General features: G+C 36.3%; 1 protein-coding gene across 1 annotated transcript in view; it reads right to left on the bottom strand.

Annotated features, from left to right (window-relative positions):
* RPS6KA5 (ribosomal protein S6 kinase, 90kDa, polypeptide 5) overlaps positions 1-18,822 on the bottom strand; it is a 70,463-nt gene extending 51,641 nt beyond the window's left edge. The window contains exons 1-5 of the mRNA XM_009319524.1: positions 18,696-18,822; positions 18,384-18,455; positions 6,495-6,713; positions 1,894-2,009; positions 1,002-1,109 (exon numbers count right to left, since the gene is read on the bottom strand). Of these exons, the coding sequence (XP_009317799.1) occupies positions 1,002-1,109; positions 1,894-2,009; positions 6,495-6,713; positions 18,384-18,455; positions 18,696-18,822 (642 nt within the window). The remainder of the gene's footprint in view (positions 1-1,001; positions 1,110-1,893; positions 2,010-6,494; positions 6,714-18,383; positions 18,456-18,695) is intronic.
* Between the last annotated feature and the right edge of the window lie 3,129 nt (positions 18,823-21,951).

The following is a 21,951-nucleotide window of genomic DNA, read 5'->3' on the forward strand; positions in this document are numbered from 1 at the left end:
GCTGAAAACTGCATCTCTCTGTACTTCCTCTCTTGCACTGGTCTGGCAACCTGCTGCTAATCCCTTGTCATGCCAGTTGAACCTCCCCTTGGTTTCAAGCTATAATTTAAAAGGAATATACTGACATTATCTGCACTATTTCCCTGCTTCAGAAAGTAACACTTTGTATCTCTTAAAATGGTACCTCCCAAATCCTACCAAGCTCCATTTGAAATGCAAATATTCTAGAGGAAACTACCAGTTATCTATTTTTAGAAAACCCCTCTGCTGCTTCTAACAAAGACTTTTAGATCTACAGTCCCAGTTTTCAATACCTCTGATACCTAAAGTGAAAGCCAAAAAATAGCCATTTTAAAATTCTCTCAGAAGTAAAATCCTGCGCAATTTTGACTCTGAAATCTAAAAAGCGTATTTGGAGATAAAACTGTACCTTACAAATAATTAACAACTAACATCAACAGTCAGAGATCACTATGTTAGGTACTATGCACATATTTAATAAGAGATAAGCTTTTATCCCAAAAGCTTGCAATTTAGCTTATCAAAAGTGACACAAAGACATGAGAAAGAGACAAGATAATAATACATTAATTATTATTAGCATAAAGAAGAGTCATAGCATACCATTTGCCTAGTCACTGCAAAGTATTAGCACAGTCAAGCGTTTTTAAAAAGGCATCAGAAAATGATAATGTAAGTGGCTTTTCAGACTTATGTGGCTCTCTCCTTTTTCACATAAAGGGCAGCAGGAGGGAGCATGAAGGCATTTCATGGAAAACCAGAACAGACAAAAATGTCTGACAACACTGGCAGGCCAAAGACCAATGAGCTGAAAGCTCAAAACCCAGTAAAACAGACTACTAGATTTTGTTCTATGAAGTAAGAGTCGAGAAGGCAGTTTTTCTCCCCTCTCAAATATGTTTATGATTTCAGTGCAACAGAATTTGACCTTGTGATCTTGCTGGATTCTGTCCACACTTACTGGAGATTCAAATACTCACCTCATCAGCAAGAAACTCCTTACTCAGACCAAAGTCTGTCAGCACCACATGGCCATCAGAATCAAGGAGAATATTCTCAAGTTTTATATCCCGATATATAATCCCCAACTGCAAACAGAATATAAGAAAAAGTATTTCCAAATCAGTGTAACCGCATCAAGGAGACACCGTTGAATGCATTTAAATACGAAGCTAGCAAAATTCCATTAAGGTAATCTGACACCTGAAAGTTGCACCTCAAAAAGGACAATTTTAAAATGCCTTTGATGAAATAACTTTGAGCAACTTAAATTCTCAGAAATTACACCGTGCATTGTCTTAAAATTTAAAGGTCATACTATATCATTTGAATGTAAAAGTGACTGAATACTTGCTGTTGAGTGCAAAACTCAGTTCAGCTTTCATTAAGAATGAAAATGGATGCTTCTGTAATATGTTCTAGAACATACATGACTACAAATCTACTTACTACCTCTGAAAACTGTAACACTTTTCATGCCTACAGTTGTGCCAAAATTTCAGAACTCTGCTATTTAGTTGTATCAAAACAAGGACAACTGAACAACAGTGCAACCCAAACACTGTTCATGTTGACTACTAAGTAGTTTTACTGACATATACCATTTCATAAAGGATTACTAAAAATTAGCAATCATTTGCAAATAACATTCTTCATGCTGCAGACAAAAACTTGCAGCCTTAATCTGGTGCACATGAATAGACACTTCATTGAGAAGTATTTGTGATTATACAACTAATGTCCTATTGCTAGATAAAGTTACTTTGAACTTCAAACAATCTAAAACAATAGTTCTCCTTACTAACTTTATACGAAGTGAAAAGAATGCAGTTGTAGTTCCACAAAATCAGCACTAGGATAAAGTTACTTTACCTTGTGGAGATGTTCAAGTGCCAAAACGATTTCCCCAATGTAAATTTGCACCTCATTTTCTGAGAATCTCTCTCTGTGAGAAAGGTGAGTAAACAATTCTCCTCCATTTATGTAGTCTAGAAAGTAGAACAAAGAACCTTATAATTTCACTTTCTGACAACTTAATTTTCTTATTGGAATATTAATAGGTACTTTGTAAGTTATTAAATAAGATTTTCTGGGATCAGATGCTTTTACTTTATTGTAATTCAGTAATATTTCATCATGTTGTACAATACTCGATTTCCTTCTTAGAGGACTGATGGAAGAACATGACCAACTTTTAAATAAGCAGCAAAACCATAAAATAAGCCTCAAACATCCATAAACTATAAAGATGAATTTTTTTTGCAAAATCAGTCTTTTAGTTATTTAGGATTATGAAAAGAAAGGAATACAAATTATATCTACAAACAGAACACTTGTACACTCTTATGAAATACTTAAGAGCAACAAGGCAGACTGACATCAAGAAAGGCAATTCAGTAAACAGGTATTAGGTGAAATAATCAACTATGAGCAATTACAAGTTTTACCCTTCGCAAGGGGAGCTTTGATGGCAAAACTTACTGGAGAAGATTATTTCCACATACATTCCCTCACGGAAACCACACTTTCATTCCTTGCAGGCTATGACACAAGGGTTTTCCCCACAGTCAGGGAGGGAGGGAAAGAAGTAATTATTACAACAGAGCTCCACTGCAACACAAACACATTTTAGAGGTAGAGCTGTTTATGCTAGCAGTGTACATTAAAGCCATTGATTTGCAACCCCACAGTCCCCATACTGTATTTGAGGTCTACATATACAGAGCAGGGAACATGCCCCACAACATCTTACTCAACATTTTCTTGCATATTGTTTCTATAGATTCATTGGTATAATACATAAATCTGTGAAAAAGGTCCAATCCTATTATAAATAAGTTACTACTTCGAAGGAGAAAGCATATATACAAGCGATAGACATTCTGATCTCTCTATTCTTTTTAGTTCTCCAGTTCTCTGTTTGGGAAGGAATATTAGTGGAATCAAACAAACAATGTGAGGAAGATTATTTATCTAGATCAGTAAGCATATGAAAAAAATTATAATAAAGTATAAATAACCCACTTTTTACAATTGCTTCCTTCTTCCAAAACAACTTCAGCATTCTAATCATGAAGAAAACAAAGATAACAGAAACAAATTTTTAAATATTTCTAATCAGAACCACTAACTTAGTACAAGGTAAGAACTGAATTCCCAGGCACCATTCTAAAGACCGCGACAGATACAAACTAAAGCTGCCACAGGAGTGGCAGAACAAGCCTAATTCTATTCAGGTTATAAGACTAACCACAGCCCAATGAAATAACCAGCCTTCAAATCCTTGGTGCTAGATCAAATACACCACCAACACAATGGGGAAAAAAAATACTTATCAATTACTTCAATATAAACTCCATCTGACAGTTCAGATTTTTTTTTATTTAAGTAGTAGTAGGTTAACTTTGTGTGACAAGCTTTGTGTAGAACCAGTACTCACATCGATACAATACTTCATTCTTTCAATCATAGTTTAACGTTAACCTAAAAACTGGAATCAACTGCAAACCCTGTATTCTGGAAGTTGGGCAGAAGTGCAGCTGCATGTCTGCACTTGATCCAGACTAAATTCATATGGCTATGTAATCTGATGGCACAAAGAATTATATTAAATATTGCACTGAGGCTCCAATTCGAAAACCTCTTGAAACTGAAATGACATGTTGCTCATACACCAAGTTCAGCTAGGTACAAAGGCAGAGACTGGTTTCCCAAAAAAATTCAGGCCTTTCTGGCCCTAACTGATATTCTGAGAATGTATTCATGTAGACTTTGTGGGAAAGCAAAAAAACAAAACAAAAAGCCTTTAATTGTACATCAGCTTTGAATTTCTTGCTTTAAACATCACCTTAACATTGTGTTACAGCGGGCATGTGCCCAGTTTACACTACCTGCTATGTAATGTTCTTCAGAACTACCAGGCTCCCCCCTCTGACTCTTACGAGAATATAATGTCAAGCTTTTAATTGTTCCTTCACTTAAGAGGATTTTCTGGCCTTCTAATTATCCTTGTCACCTAAATTTCTCCATTACTATCTATTTATTTTTAGGTAGCTACATCCATCTCAGGTGTGAGGTTTTTTGTTTTGGTTTGCTGTCTTTTTTTTTTTAATGTTTCTAATGGGATCTAAACTGCATTCTAGCCGAAAATATCTGGATTTAAAGAATGGTACTATAATATTTATAATACATGTTCACATTTTGTCTCCTTTAATCTTTCAAAATTTTTTCCAAATTATTAATCAATAACTTAAATACAAAAAAAAAACCCCCAACCTTAATTATTAAAGGTTAACGTCAAGGAATCACAAAGCTATCAATGTATTTTTAACTTTTTCTTTGTCTCTTTAGCATTTTCCAACCTATGACAATATTTTACATATTTCTTTAATGTCCTAGTCAGAGGAATTTGTAAGAATCCTTATTACAATTTTGAACTCTCAGTTTCAAAAGGAATCTAGTGAATACTCCATTTAAGCTTGAGCTCCTCAGATACCTGTATTATCTCACTGTAGTATATGAAACTAAGGTATTCACATAGAACACCTTCCTAAGAATAGACAGCCAGTGGTGTAGATTTATAACATTAATAAATTTATTAGTTTAATGTCTAAATCAGCCTGTTAATAAAGGTTCAATAAATGGAAGTTATGAGCTAAAAGGAATTGCAAAACTTGTACTTCAATTAAAGGACCATTTACTTCTTCAAATAATTCACTACAAAAAAGTATTTTGCATCCAAGCATTAACCTGATCATTCGTTTTCCAGTTTTTAAAATACTCTAAGTAAGCAGTCTTTAAAAATTACTTATAATTTTCTTACAAATACATCTTACATTCCAAACACAAAATTTGCTGCTGATCTGAAAGGTAGAAATATTTCTAATTTTAGAGTGGTACCAAGCCTTACGAACAAGCTCTACTTTCAGCACAGAAGTGTGTGGTTTTGGATTGCCTCTTAACACCCAAAAATTGAAACATGCAAGTATCTCAATACTCAAAGATCAAATGGTTTCATAACAAAAAGTTTTGGCAGCAAATGCTTCCTGAAGCAGTAAGGTTTAGAGTCCATTTTAATACTCTCTTCCAGCTCCTGAAGTAGATGTTCCTCATTATCAGGAAAAATCCTTCATCTTCCTGAGAAAGACAGGACTCTTCAAAGGCAATGAAATTGGGGAATAAAGCAAAAGGAATTAACTCCTTAATCTCAGCGTCTTTCCCCAAAACGTTACTGTCCCAGAAAAGGATAGTGGTAGGGAATGGAGAGACATGCATATATGGAAGTTATATCGGAGTTGAAAACCCTAAGCTCCTGGTCAGTCTTCTGCCAACCTTGCAAATGCTACAGAAATAGATGTGGTTTTTCACATCAAAATGGAAAGCAAAGTGGCAAGGACAGAAGTGGAACGAAGAATGTTCTAGTAAGGCTTGCTATACAATAGTTCATTATCAAGCATCTCTCGTAAATGGAGATTTACGAAAGTTACTGGTAGAACTTACCAAAATGAAGTATATAAAACAAGAAGCTGATCCACAATACAAGTATTTTCACCAGGGTTTTACAGCAGGAAACCGTACCAACAACTTGTAGATTCCAGTGTTGTAAGGAATTTGACCAGAAATAAATGAAAGCACAATCATCTTTAACTGGCATCGCCCACATTAGGAGCACGTTTGTTCAGAAAAGAGACCTGCCTGATACGATCTTTCAGTTTGTAGCATTTCAGTGCTAAAACAGTGTACTAACTGGTCAGCATAGTGCCAGGTAGCCCTGTCCTCTCAGACAGATGACAACATTTCAAAAACACTGATCACATTGAGGACAATATACAATGTGTTCTCACAGTGAAACGTGCAGTATGTTTGAACTAGAAGGCTTTCTGCTGCTTAAATATTTCCTTAATTTTTTTCTTCTTTCCCACCAACTAATCCCAGTAACAAAAGTCATGTTTGGTCATCCCACCCTACCAATAACCTCTGTGCTACATACACAAAGGCAGCATGCAGAGAAAAAACTGAATCACTTTAATGCCCGTATTCATACAGATTAAGAACTTTTTCTACAGATTTTCAGACAAATTGCTACCATGAATGAAAACTAATGCAGTATGTATATAATAATGGTTAAAAAAGTGCCAATCAAAATTTCATCTTCTAGATAAGTTCAAGAAAATATTTCTCTGGTTTAGGTACTTATGGTCATATAAATTTTTTGCTGCATTTAAGTCACTGATAATACTTCCCCCTCCACCCCCAAGCCAGAGTAGCACACTGAACTTCAAACAGGAAAACCACAAACACACAGACACTGTTGAAGATGAACAGTGTTTTACTTCCTATGGTCTCTCACGCAATCGCCAAACACACAGTACTTAAGACCACATGAAAAAAAAACCTACAAAACATTAAGGAGATAAAAGGGCAGATTTTTTTTTTTTCATTAACATAAGACTTGAATCTTGAAAACTACTCACCTAAAATGAGATGAAGCTTTGTATCTGTCTGGAAGGCATAATGTAATGTGACCAAAAATGGTGATTGCCTAATGTGCTCCAACACCTGTCGTTCTGTCCTTGTGTGCTCAGTTGTTTTGGCTTTTTGAACTATTGTCGCTTTCTTCAGTACTTTCATGGCATATAGCTTTCCAGCATCATGGCCGCTTACTTTCCTTACTAGGAACACTTTTCCATAGGCTTAAAAAAGAAAAAGTGGAGAGAAAAAAAAAAACAACAGTCACCTACTCGTACTACAGGTCTGGCTGATATTATTTTCAATTACTCATTGTTATAGCAAACAGTAACCATTCAGGCTAAAATCTTCCAGAACACTTTTTTTTGTTTCAGACTGACCTTTTCTGAGCAAAATTTCAACCAAATGAGCTTAGTGACTGAACACAGCAAGAGTAGGAAAAAGAATCAAATAGTTTCAGTATTTAAAAGCAATTTTAAAAGCTGATGATTTCTTTCTCTGTAATAACTTAGAACTCCCATACTCCAAACTCTTGCTAAATTCTAGGTAAGAGAGATGCTATAGTCTGCCCATATTTGCACACCTTATACACCTTCATTACTGGCTTTACAGCAGTGAAGTTCCAAAAACCCACAGAAAAGCCAATTAATTCTTCCCATCAGTATTTAGTACATAGGAACTTTCTGAGGCTCCCATGCTGGACTTAAATGAGAATAAGCTAGAGGAATTATCTCAAAAAGAAAGTTTTATGAACACAAACAGTAAAAGAGTCACCAGGACCAAAATGCAGTGTTTCCAGAGTTTTAAATTATTGAGTCTAGGTGTTCTGTTTACATATTTGGTTAAAAATACACTCCATACTGGAGTAGTAAGTGGCAAACACGGACTTTTTTTTTTTTATAAAAAGGGCTCCTGGGTACTGGACACAAGTAAATTTGATACCTCTACTAGGCAAACCTGTAGAAACGGTAAAGGTTAGAATTAGTAGATACACAAACAGGATACTATGTGAAAGAATGAGTATTACTTTTGTAGATAGTAATAATTATTTCTATTAATAATCACTCAAAGGAATCAGGAGGAAGGAACAATGATATGGCTAACTTATTTAGATTTCCAAGTTACTTAAGTTCCCTTACACAAGCATCTTAAAAACAGTGAACAATCATGGGTGCAAAGAGGGGGGTCCTCTTATGAATGAATTTATTAGCAGACAAAAAAACAAAAGGTTAAAAATAAATATTCAGCTTTTTCAGTGAAAGGAGGTCACCACAAGAATTCATCCTGCCTGATTCAGTCATATATGAACAGCAAGGAAGCTGATTTTCTTAGTTTAGTAAATTATCCATTGCAACAGAAATTGAAGCTGACTGCTGAAAACTGTACCGCAGTATCAAAATATTAAGTAGCTGAAAAATAAAGTGGCAGATAAAATTCCAAATAGGTAAATGAGTAATCTATGTCAAGTATGATAATAATTAGTTGTGCATAGTGTTACAACTGAGGAAAAAAAAAATATATATACCTGGAGTTACCACAGACAACCCCATGAGAAAACACCAGTGGTAATCCAAAAAGCAAATAGAATGTTAGAACTTCAAGGAAAGTATTGAAGGGGAAAAATGACACAAATGTACCATCCCCCAAACCTTCAACACAGAACCAGAAATCCCTTATGCTGTGGCATGAAATCTTCATGTGCTCATATCTTGACTGATGCACACTATTTCGGGCTCCCCTCTCTTCTGTCCCCAATTCCCCTCCCCTCCATCAAAAACAAAAAGTATAGGAGAATGTTAAAAAAAAAATATACAGAAAAGGATAAAAAGAATTATTCTAATTCTGAAGGGAACTAAACACACTTAGACTTTTTATTTAGCCTGAAAGAGTAGAGTACTTAAGAAGATGCTAGAGAGTTAAAAATCAAAAATTGTATGAAGTAAAGAACAATTTTTCATTATTTCTAGAAATAAAATAACTAAGGTAACAAATGAAATCATTAGGTATCAAGATTAAGAACTGCCCAAAACACACAAACAAATATGTAGTTAAGCTGTGGAACTACTGTTACATTATGCTGCAGATGTCAGCAGTGTAGATGAGTTCAAAAAGATTATATAAATCCTTGAGGGAAAGAAAAGTGTACCAAGCGTTGCTAAACACAGAAGAGAATCTGTCTCAGGCAGACCCCAAACTGCAGGCTGCTACAAGTTCACTACGGAAACCATCATTGTATGCCTCTCCATGTTCTTGTAGGGTCTCCTTAAGCCATCATGAGAGACAGAAAACTGAACCAGCTGGGTGTTTTGTCCAACACCTATAATTATCTTCACATTACTTTCTCAAAGAGAATGCTCAAGTATCTCAAAACTGTAAATACACTAGACAGAGTATGCTGGCCTGATGTGAGACACTCAAGTTCAGTTGGTCTTTAAAAATGCTATAGCATACACTGCCCCTAGTACATAACTACGTGTAACTTGAGATTTTTCCTGTTTTTACCAGACAGGTAATAGAGAGTTTTGAATTATCAAATCACACGTGGCTTTTTTCCCCACAACCGAGTTCTGCTTCATTCAGTATACAAAACTGATACCGCTTATATAATGAACAATTCTTTAAGAAGTTCTTTACCTGAATCATCACACCCTAAGGAATCATGCTTGTCTTCTTTACAGAACCCATTATTCTCAATAAGAGCTTTCATAAAATAAGTTTTCACAACATAATCTGTCAAAAATCACAAATAGAGTCAGAACATATTAGTGTAAACGTATCTTTCTATTTTGGGAGACAAATGTGAGATACCCAGGACAATCTTTTTCAAGATGTTCAGTATTGTATTGTATTCCTCAACTTTAATTGTAGGTATGAGATCTCAGGTATATCTAAGTGGGACTCAATAGTCACCAGCTGGTCATCAAGAAATTGATAACCAAAGATTACTGTAGAAAAATAGATATGGGCCATAAATCCTGTCATGATGTACAGACACAAGTGATCTGAATCAAGGTTGTACAGACCATAATATTGCAATGACAGTAATACTGTTATGCATATGCACAATTTTAACATTATTCACCTATTTTTCCAATATTGGATGTTAAATAATTTTTAGCATCTGAAAAACAGACCCGTACTACTGAGAGCTTCCAAAAGTAGTATTTACATCTTTTTAAGGAGTTACTTCTCAAACAGTGTAGCTAACACTCCTGCATTCTACTAACACGCAACAAAAACAGTGCGGAGCATGGCCTTAGCTTGCATTTCTCAACTGCTTAAGGGAACAGCCCCAGTTTTCACCAATTTTCAGCTGGAGCTTGACACTGAACTTCCTTGTGCCTCTCCGAAAAGCCCAGTCTAGAGCATTAAACAGAAGTTTCCTTAGGTTCCCGGGAAACAGTGGTTTTATCAGAAATGTTGGAGAACGTTAAGTTAAGCTAAATTAAAATAAACAAAAGCCCGTAGATCTTAACACTTGGCTACCTGTATCTTTAATCACACTTTATAGAAACATACAATAATGCATCTTCAGTGGCAGAATGCTAGCAGTATATTAACCACACCAACTACAGCTTTACATAGCAGATAAATTTCTCCTATGCTGTAAGTGTAATAGCTGTAAGGAAATCTCTAGAAACTATACTAGTGTTATCATAAAAGAATTTGCAACATAGAGCTTTACCACGGTACAAATTGTTTCTTCAGAAATCTGGAAAGGACTGACAGAATGATGAGGATTCTCAGCAGTTTTGATGAGAATAAATCTTAAGTAGCACTATTTTAATCAAATGACTCACGATATATTCAACACCGGAATCTCTGATATCACCACAAGAACTCTACTTAAAAGACAACACTGCAAAAGCAATTCATTTGAGTGGCAGCAAGGAGAAAGCACGTAAGCTAATTCCAAGACTACCCTTACCTGATAATCTTACTTCAGAAAAGCTTTTTTAATTTCTCAAAGAGCCACATTTTAATGTTCATTCTCATAAAATCTGATGCACATCTCAACTACTTCCAAGGCAGAAATATTTAGCCAGCAATATACTCCCCATAAAGAAACACACACAGTCACCAAATATTCACCCCCCAAATTCATTAAAACTATTTTAAATGATGGAAGAACTAAAAGACTATATAATACATACTATATATACACACATATACATACACAAACACAAACTATGTTAGACTGACCTTGCAGTTAAGAGAAATAAAATAAAACTTTAAAGTTAAAGAAAAAAGCAATTATTAGTTGCAGACTGATATGGATATCAGGCCTGGAAGATGAATAAGAGATTTCATACCAGCAATTTATACCAAATTTCCACTTAATTTGTGAGGCAGAAAAATGTAATTGGGGGTTAAATCTTTCCTTTCACTACCGCCTTTTTCATACACATTCATAGTAATACAATCATCATAAGTAACAATTCAGCAAGTCATTAGAATATTCTAAAGTACACGCTTGCTGAAAGACAATGGATTAAAAAAAAAGTATTCTTTGCTTCTTTATTCTTTCTGTATAAATGCAAGCATGCTAAGCCATTGCATCATGCCAGCTAATTCTTACAGAGAAAAAGGCAAGCAGTTCTTGTTGTTTATAACACACAGGATGGTTTATGCGGACTTCTAAATCCATCAAAACTTGGCATTTGTATACAGACAGTTTTAAAGCAAAGTTTAAGCATTAAGATAAGCTATACCTCTTTCTTAAGTTACTTCTTTACTATCAGTGTAAGCATAATAATGAGAGAACAATAGGAAAAAGCTCAAAGGTACAAAATATTTAGTGATTTGAATAAATTTCACCGTATTCTTGCATGGTATATGCCTAATGACCTCTTTCCCCTGTACTTTTTATTGTTAAAATAGTCTTTAGATTTAATCTTCCTGAAGAATTTGAAGGCAGAACTCTCACTGTGCAGGTATCTGTCCATATAAACTCAAATTTGGGATGTGGCAAAGTCAGCTCTAGCTGACTATAATATAGCTCTAAATATAGCTCTAGCAGCTAAGAACAGAAAAAAAAAAGCCAAGCAAAAGCCTTAACAAAGATCAAACAACAGCATTCTGAACACGTACTTCCAATTTTTATTGTCCACCACCAAACTGTCAAAGATGAGGCATCCTCTGTCATCTTCCCTTAAATATCAGATAAGCAAGAATCTTTAATGGGCTTTTTTCAACATTATTATTTCCCCAAGAACAAGTTCCCTGTCCCATTAAACAAGTGAGATGATAAATAAGAAAGGCAGAAAGTGACAGGAGAGGGTAAGTTGCATCTTAAAATGTACCTTCTATCAGCATTTTGCTTTTGTGCTTTTTTTGCTTTTCTACCTTTAGCGTTTTTAAAAAAATGTTATTACAGGAAATAGGTATGGCGGGCAATACATGCCTAACTTTTTTTCTTTTTTAAAGAAAGTAAGTTTTTAGAAGACTCTCAAGACAATCTACCACTGGATAAGCATGCCATTCATTTTTAATTATTACAAAAATTAAGGTAAATTATTTTCTTCAAAATTGCTTTGAAGCACTGCATACTGCTGAAGTCAGATGAAGTCAGAAAAATTAACCAATAGCTGCCTGGATCATCTTCTTACTTCCTTCTTAAATGTAGGATTGCATTTGCTCTTCTCTCCGGTTATACTGAACCACCTCTGACATTAGTTCCAGTAAGAATCTTTGCTACTGATCTCCAATTTAATGTTCAGAATCTTTCAGAATTCTCTGATGGATGAATGGCACAAATGTGTCCAGGTTCTTAGATTGAACACAGTCCCCTCTTTTCAGTCTGTTCTTCGTACAGAAAAATAATTTCCTGTTTCTAAACTCTGTCTCTGATTAACCATCCCACCTTCCATTCAGTATGCATCTTTCCTCAGCAGAAACTGAAGTAAAAAAATCGGAGTTTGGAATTATTTTTAGACACTCCCTAATTCTGGCTGACTCTCCTGAGCATAGTAACCCCACTTCTTTCTTTCTCCTCCTGAGAGAAGAATATTTTATATTTTCTTCAATATGCTTTGAAAGATCTAACAATTTCAGTCTTAACTTTGTCAGAATACTTTCTGACCTCTTAGATGGAACTTCAATATATCTTCTCACGTATCAAGACTTTTGAACCGATTATTTAAATCTGACATTCATCCTACCAATTTTCTTCCCTTCATATGAATATATCCTTCAGATTCTAAGTATCTTCCACATATAAGGAGAATATGCTTCCCATATAAGCAGTTAATGCCAAAAGATAATGTATAAAATATTCTTTTTTATATATGGCAGTTATACTCTTATTTCTAATTATTTTTTGTCTTCATTAGCAGACTGATGTTCAAGCAGTAGAGCAGATTATTAGGGCACATGCTCAGGAACCACTTGTATTGTCTCTTAAGCACAGTTGGAAGGCTGAACTAAAGCAGCATTTATTAAAATCAAAAGAAGCAACAGTGGAGTAGGAAAAATGGAATAATCTATGTGTGGAAAAATGTATGACCCAGAATGCACTCTACATTAACAATTTTTTTATTTTAAAAACACATTTACAAAGAATGAAGCAAATAAGCCAAGTAGGCGTGCATAAACCAACACAGCCACCTTCTCTTGTTCTTCCTTTTGTGGCTTTGGGAAGCAATTAGATTACTTTGCTGTAAAGTAACCTTGTTCTATAGAATAGACACTAGTTTTCTACGTCACAGGAAAAAAGCTTTAACTAGATAGGAGGGACAGCTAGAAACACAAATTCAGTAGACAGGAAATCTGAAAATTCCAATTAGCAAGGCTATACAGTAACAGCAGGAGAAAAGGACTTAAAAGAAAACAAAAGGAGAATTTCAGAATTTATATACTGAGTAGAACATGGGCAAGTCAAAGTCATCAAATAAGCAATAATTTGCTCCCAGAGCAACAAGTACATTATGAATAGCGTTATTAACAGTGGCATACTGTCATGTATTTTGTTTTACTGATGTAAAGTGTTACTGATTTCTTCAGTGGGGAAGTTTATTCTATTAATAACTTCTTAATGCAACGTAAAAGGATCCAACTCAGATTAAAAGGCTACTAACTCAGTTTTTTGCTTCCTTGTCTTTTCCTGTGAGACTCAGGTCAAAAGAGGAATGTGCATACTATGATATTCTTTTAACACCAAAAAGCAAAATATAACAAGCATGCTTCCAATTGAGAGAGTGTGTACAAGAACAAACCAGACATAAAGGAATGCAAGAAAGAAAGAAATGCAAATTGAAGACAATAATAAGTATGAAATTATGCTAAGCCATAGCATGGAGAAAATGTTATCACAGAAAAAAATCACTTCCACAGGAGAAGGATACTATTTCTAATAATCTTAATTTTCTTTGACTTTTTAAAAAATAAAACTTAAAACTGAAGATTTAAACAAACCTTCACTGCTGTTACCTGAAAAAAAAACCCACCAAGTCTGTATGAAATTACCACAATTACATATACTTAAGCAAGGTATCACTTAATTTAACATATTTTGAGTATCTTCTTTAGTTATTCCAGTTGCTTCATAGCAGACTATATTTAAAATATTGTAATTAGTTAAAATAGCATCTATGGTCATCACTTAATATGACTATGAGGTTTCAATATATTCTGCCTTGCATTACTGTAGATCATTTAAGTATCAGATGGTTTGAAAACACTTTGCATGCTCCTTAACTCCACAGTGAAGAATTTTAAAACAGCATCACAGCTTTTATTTAGCATTAGCTATATTACAGTAATATCAGTAATACCCAGAAGCTCACACCAGGATAAGGCTTTCACTCCCAGAGTAAAGATAGCTCTTGCCTAAAAATATACAGCAACACGTAAACAGAAGCCATCAGATGCCCTCTTCCTCATTTTTCTTTAAATTGCTCCCCAAAAAGCAATAGTATCCCTTTTGTCTCTGTGAATCAATTTGTCTAAGATGACCTCAACCCCCAGCCCCATCTTCAACTTCATAGAATTTACTCGTGTAAAAGAACAGAGAAGTTCTCAGAATTGTCAAAAAAACCCAACACCCAAAACAAACAAAAAAACCCATGGTTGGTTCTTATCATCCTGCCCATAATTTGGTGGCAAGTCACTAATGGAGATACAATGACTGTTTGGAGAGGTCTCTCATGGTGTTCCAGGAATCACCATGCCTTCCCCACAGACCCTGATTAAAAATGAAGGGAAAACAAACAAACAAAAAACCAACAAAACAACCCCCCCCACACACACACACCCACCCCCACTTGAAAAATACTTGAAATACTTCAAATTTCTGAAATAATGAAATAATCACTTTTTTTCCTGGCTGAAAAGTAAAAGGCACCTAATAAGCACCTGCAACTTACAACCTAGCCAACAGGCAGTTATTGTTTAGAGGAATGGCATTTAGCTTCCCCATAATTAGATTGCCAACTATACATAGATAAAAACTAGTTAGATATACATTGAAGAAAATATCCTCCTTTCTTTTTCTAATAAAATGAAAACTACAGAACAAGATAATTCACTCTTACTTATCAATACAGAAGGCGTGCAAATATCTTCTGAAATTTTTCTTCAATTTTTGTGAGCAAGACTAAGGACAACTGAAATGCAGACAAGTAGTTTTGTACAAGAGAGTACAAGTTCTAAATGAGGCCTTACTCTTGTACAGTATCATTTAAGACAAGTCTGCAATAAGAACCTGCTATTCCAAATATTTGACTTACGTTATTGTGATTATAGACAGTTTTCTTTATGTTTCTTCTCATTCCCCCAAGTAAACATATATTCTGGTACAAAGAACTTGAGAAGTCAGAGTAGTCATACTCACTCCTCCAACCTCAAGTCAAGCATAAGAACAAGAAGTTGCAGGCCTAAACAGGACCCCACAACTCATGACACAACACACTTAAGATCTTTTAGCAAAAGTTTGCATGCAAACAGGTGGCTAGCATCTTCTGAAGTTTTTGAAAAATCATCTCTTTGCTATGGAAGTTGTGGGGAAAAAAGCAAGGTACATTGCACAGGAAAAACATACAGTCAGTAAGATAGCTAAATAACTGAATGTAGAGCCCCAGACTTTTCACATGCAGGAGATACTGCAAGGTCTATGGCATTTAAGTTGGTTTTCCATACTTAAGATGGAGGGCTTGCACAATAATTCTTGTTATTGACAAGGTCATTCTAGAACTTTCTAAAAACTAAGTTTTTACAAAGGAGTTTGTATGTTATTAAGCCAACAGCACCAGAATCAATTCATACAAGTTCTCTGTGGTTCTGTAACAGCAGGCGCAATACTCACAAAAATTTATTTCACAGTAGAACATTTCAGGATCATCTTAGCCAAATGGCCAACATCTTGCTTCAGTTTCTGTTCTGCTCTGCCAAGTCAATGAAAAGGACACAAACTCTTCTGACCATAACAATTAGAAATACACTGAAAGTGAAGATGGTGTTCAGAACTGCATCAAAGATTTGTTGGATGATATTTACAGAAGAAATGCCTTAACACAGGTATATCCTATTGTGAAATAATGTTCTTTCAGAAATCTCTTGCAAGAATCAGAGAGGAATTTTCCTTATTGCAATCCCCAGAATGCTTCTCAAGCTAGGAAATTAAGCATCCTCAGCAAGAACATCTAGGAAGGTTGCAGAATCTCTACTACTGGAGGCTTTTAAGAATGAATCATCACGGATGATGCAGGTATAACTGATTGTATCTTGGGCCAAGCAATTAGAGAACCTCTTCAAGTCCATTCCAGTCCTGTTTTCAGTAACTCCACATTACTGCAAACACTGACAATTCACAGCTGGTCACTTCCCCAAAAGCAAACAGATCTAGCTCCATTCTGATCAGGTCATTTGCATTTAATGCTGTCCAGTAATTGGCAAGCCACAACCTCTGACATACCTAGTGCACTAGTCTTAGCTGTGATACACTTATGACTGAACAAAGCTTCTTCACTGCCTGATGGTCTAGATTATCGAAGCAAGAACCTCAGGCCACGATTGAAATTACATATTAAAAAAGTGCAACTAGCATTTCCTTGACAAAAAAATACTCTTCCTACAAATGCCATTCCAGGATACCCAAGGTGTTCTTGGATTCCTAAAGTTTGCAGGAATCTTTTAGTCAGTTCTTGAAATAGTTTGAAGTCTACTAAGACAGAAGATGTTTGTGGAGTAATGCAACCACTAGAGCACGATGAAGACAGACAGGCATGCTTCCTCAGCTTTTTTTTCTTCACACATACACATACTGTCAATCCCATTGTCAACCCATTGAAGTAGCCTTTCCTGAAAGGGGTCACTCATAAAAATTACCCTATTAACTGGAGTGAATAGGATAGCTTTGCACTATGAGCCTAAGGACTACCTGCTATGATTAAGAGTATCCCAGGCCAAGAGAAATTTGGCTAATCTGTTCATGAAGAAGAGAGAGCATGGAAGGTAGCAATGAATGACAGACAACAGTTTAACAGCAGCAAAAGGGGTATTTCAGAGGTGCTGCCTAAAGACAGTAGAAGGAGGTCAGGCTACTACTAGTCTGAACTTGGAAGACCAACACTTACGAAACCACCAAAACTTACTTTGTATTCCAAATGCAACAGTTGTAAATATTAAGGTGATCTCAGATTAATGCCAGTAGTAAGGAAAGAGGAAAAAAATTCAGGTATGGAACTGGTCTTCATATACATACACACACGTACATTAAAAATCCAGCCAATGTTTCCATCAGCAGGGGAAAAAGTCATCCTCACATAAATGCATAATTAAGTAATTTCATTTGTGAACCCCACTCAGACCAATACTGACCACTTCAGAACAGCATAGCTGCTTCTACCTACGAACAGGCAACATATATCTATGAATGTTAGAGCCTCCTTGCCTCTACCACTAACTATTGAAATTTAGCAGCAAGGGTTGATTTGTTAAGCCTGTTAAATTTAAAAAAAATTACTTCAGAAACAGAAAAATGTACTCTCAGGTGATTTAACAGCTTAATGAATTTTTGAAAGAATCTGTATGACAGCCAAATGTGAAAATCAAAACCCTTTGCTCTTTTCAGTGATGTAGCAGCTTGTGCAATTATAGCTTCACTGCTAGCTGTTAATGGCTGATAACATCCAAAATTTAATATCATAACTAAAAACGTCTACAGACCTTGATGATAGTCCACCTTCATGATTATCCCAATCTACTCAACACTGCATCTGATGTTAATACTGACAAAAAAATGCATAAACACACTGAGAAGAATAAAAGCCATTAGTTTTGGTTTTTGTATGGGCCTGTGTGTATCCCCCTTTAACAAAGGGGAAACAAAGCTTTTTTGTTGGTTACAGGCAGCAATCCTACAACATCCTACAAATACCCAACCTTGTGCTGGAATCCACAATGCAACAGTGCACATTTTCCATCTTAATTATTGGGATTTGAATAGGACAGAAAAAGACTAGTAGAGGCAATGCCAACTCTAAAACATATAGTTAGAGTGGAGCATCCTATTCAATAATGTACTAACATTACTGTGTTTTTCCAGAAATTCATGAGAACATAGTCTGAAAATTTAATGAAATTATCAAGATCATGCCTTAACTTAAACTAATCAGATTTTTCACAAACTGTATTACATTGTCACAAATCTCAACCCATTTATTTTCCTTTCTTTTTTTAAAAAAAGTGCATCTTCTAATGTGCTGTAAGCTAGAACATGTGACCTCCAATTTTGCACAGTATTTGTGAGAAAAAAGTGAAGAAAATTATGCTATGCAGTACAAGAGTGCTATATCTTCCTAAAGAATGTTCTAATTACCAAAATCTCAGCTAGAAAACAAAACTACACTTAAGAGTAGTGCTTCTAACATTAAATTTAGAAAAACAGTGCATCTTACCCCCTGTTCCAAGAACTTTCAGGAGTTCGAAGTTTTCAATGCCAACTTTCTCTGCATGGCCTGTCAAATTTGCTGAAGGAAAAAAAAAAATCACGTCAGATATATAGTACACAAACATCATTCTGACATACAGCTTCAGTAAAAACAAGTTAGCAGATGAACCACATAAGCAGCACTAAAAGGACATTCTAGTTGCATACTGTATTCTTTTAACTTGAAAAGCAAGGGAGAACAATTTTCTTGCTGCCATCCGTGTTCCCGGAGGTATAAAATCACAGAATAATAACTGAAGCCCATCTAGCTTGTATACACCATCTTTCACCCTATCACTGGCCACCTCTGAAGACAGTCCAGTTCCACCTTGTCTGTAATCTCTAATCGCATAGTTATAGACAGCGATCAGGTCATCCCGTAGCCCTAGCACCCTGAATACTCTCATGTTCTTGGATTATATGGCGCTTGGGATGACATAAGTAGACTATAATGAATAACTATGCATGCATTTAACATAGGATTAATAAACCTATACAGACTCTCCACTACTATCGAGTAGGAAAGAGCTTGAGTCTACATAACCAACAAGTCTGGAAAAATCTAAGCTGCTACAAAGTTGTTTCATTTGTTGGGGAGTTTGGGAGAGGGAGGTTCTACGTTTATACAAATCTATACCACTGCGAGTATTTTTTTTGTCTAACAGACATTTTTTGAAGCAGGGAAGTGAAGAGCCCTATTTAAAAAAAGGAGTTGTGGTGGGTTGGTTTGTTGTTGGTTTGGTTTTTTTTCCCTTTTATAAGCTGCTAAAAGAAAGCCTTAAGCAGTTCCCATTTTTTCCCTCTTTCATTCCTATCATAATATTATCCATCCATTTGCATCAATATGACTGCAGGCCATTCAGCAAAGCTGCTCATTGAAATGATCCAGGTTAAAAGCAGTAAGGCAAAAAAGTAACTAAGTGATTATTCTTAACCAAATTCAGTTCCCTGATGCACTTTAATGAGCAGCTGTATAAGCAGTTTTACTAGCACAATTAAGGATGCAGCATCAAGCAGCAGAAGCTGCATAAGCTGGCATGGCTGCTAAAAGAATGCCTCTCAAAGAGCAACTTCAAGCCAAACTGTATGTTTAAAGGCTAGTTAAAAAAAAAAAAAGGCTTAGGAAAGATGTGCAAGAAGCTTTCAGCAGCAGCACCACAGATTTCAAGTACAAAGATCTCCTAACCAAAAGAAGAAAACTCTTTGATAGGAGATGCTATCAAGATTAATGCTATTAATATCAACTTCCTCTGTTCAATAGAAATTCTCATTTGGCTTGATATTTCTAAGAAATTTTATCAATACAGTGTGCTTTCTGAATTAATTATCAAAATGTATAGTTAATCTCCATTCACAGAGCTGCAGTAACTCAGCAACTCAAAACAAACAGAACACTTAAAGCTTCAGAAAGACATCTCTCTGCAAAGGAGGAACAAGTATAACTCCAAACACTAAATAAATGAAAAAGCAAATTCGTGACTTGGGGCCAGTCTTGTTCAATATCTTTTTTGGGGGCCAGTCTTGTTCAATATCTTTATCAATGATCTGGACGAGGGGATCGAGTGCACCCTCAGTAAGTCTGCAGACGACACCAAGTTGGGCGGCAGTGTTGATCTGCTCGAGGGTAGGATGGCTCTGCAGAGGGACCTGGACAGGCTGGGTCGAGGGGCCGAGGCCAACTGTATGAGATTCAACAAGGCCAAGTGCCGGGTCCTGCACTTCAGCCACAACAACCCCATGCAGCGCTACAGGCTTGGGGAAGAGTGGCTGGAAAGCTGCCTGGCGGAAAAGGACCTGGGGGTGCTGGTTGACAGCCGGCTGAACATGAGCCAGCAGTGTGCCCAGGTGGCCAAGAAGGCCAATGGCATCCTGGCCTGTATCAGAAATAGTGTGGCCAGCAGGAGTAGGGCAGTGATCGTGCCCCTGTACTCAGCACTGGTGAGGCCGCACCTCGAATACTGTGTTCAGTTTTGGGCCCCTCACTACAAGAAGGATGTCGAGGTGCTGGAGCATGTCCAGAGAAGGGCAACAAGGCTGGTGAGGGGTCTGGAGAACAAGTCTTATGAGGAGCAGCTGAGGAAACTGGGGTTGTTTAGCCTGGAGAAAAGGAGGCTGAGGGGAGACCTCATCGCTCTCTACAACTACCTGAAAGGAGGCTGTAGCGAGGTGGGTGTTGGTCTCTTCTCCCAAGTAACTGGCGAAAGGACGAGAGGAAATGGCCTCAAGTTGCACCAGGGGAGGTTTAGATTGGACATGAGGAAAAATGTCTTTACTGAAAGAGTGGTTAAACATTGGAACAGGCTGCCCAGGAAAGTGGTTGAGTCACCACCCCTGGAAGTATTTAAAAGATGTGTAGATGAGGTGCTTGGGGACGTGGTTTAGTGGGCATGGTGGCGTTGGGTTGACGGTTGGACTCGATGATCTTAGAGGTCTCTTCCAACCTTAATGATTCTATGACTTATTCCAACAATCCTAGGAATCTGTACACATACACAAAATGCATCTAGTTGGAATAGGGTAACAGTGTCTCATGCAAGGCACTGATGAAATCTCATCTAAAATATTATTTTCAATTCTTATCACTCATCTTTACTAGGGATTAATCAAACTTGGAATAAGTGCAGAGAGACCACTTGAAATTACTGGGAGATTAGAAAGTCTAAAAGAGCTTTCAGGATTTTTTTCTTGTACAAACAGAAGTACACATGACAATGATTTTTGCAAGTCTGAGGGAATCTACAAGCTATCCTAATAGTACATGTAAAAAAATCAAAAACAGAGCACAGTGAAATTATTAGAGCAATATTACTTTTGTGATCAGTTCCATTTTAATAACATGTACTAGGCAAAACAGTACCAGAATCCTTAACAAATCAATGAGGCAATATGCACCACAAGTTGAATTGAAGCTTGCTGTACTATTTTCACTGCAAATAGAACAAATACTGTTGCTAGTGCTACATCACAGTCATTGCTGAAGTCAGCAGTAAGGAAGATGCACTCATGTGCCAAGAAAGGAGTAATAGCAGGTAAGGCAAATCTAGACTGAGTTAGTGTCTATATAATTACAGTATGTCGTGTCACAGTGAGAAAGCAGTCTGACTTGAAGCAACGTAATGTTACATATTACTCTTCTTAACAAGTACTGAGAATGGTACTCAGTGTATACAGTTTCAAAACAATGCCTTTCCTGCCAGGGACAGCAGGAGTCAGGGACTATCCTAAAGAGACCAGGGCTAGAGTGTCCACAGTTTTAATGAAGCAGTGGATGTCACTGAAGAGATTCAGGACACAGAACTTTTCTCGATACTAGCTAAGTAAGTGCTGAACTCAGAGCAGGAAGAAATTTTTCACCAAGAAATCCACTGATTTGGATCTTCCATTATGGAGTACTCCAGAAAGGTTTTACCATCTCACATCCTTTAAGAGCTGTCAGCAGAAGGCTTTTCAATTAAACACCCTTCTAGAAAGCAAAACAGTCATTTAATCCTGCCATATTCTTGGAACTGAATAGGAAGACAGAGTAGAACACAGAA

The sequence above is a fragment of the Pygoscelis adeliae genome, unplaced genomic scaffold, assembly GCF_000699105.1.
Source record: "Pygoscelis adeliae isolate BGI_AS28 unplaced genomic scaffold, ASM69910v1 Scaffold71, whole genome shotgun sequence".
NCBI lineage: Eukaryota > Metazoa > Chordata > Aves > Sphenisciformes > Spheniscidae > Pygoscelis > Pygoscelis adeliae.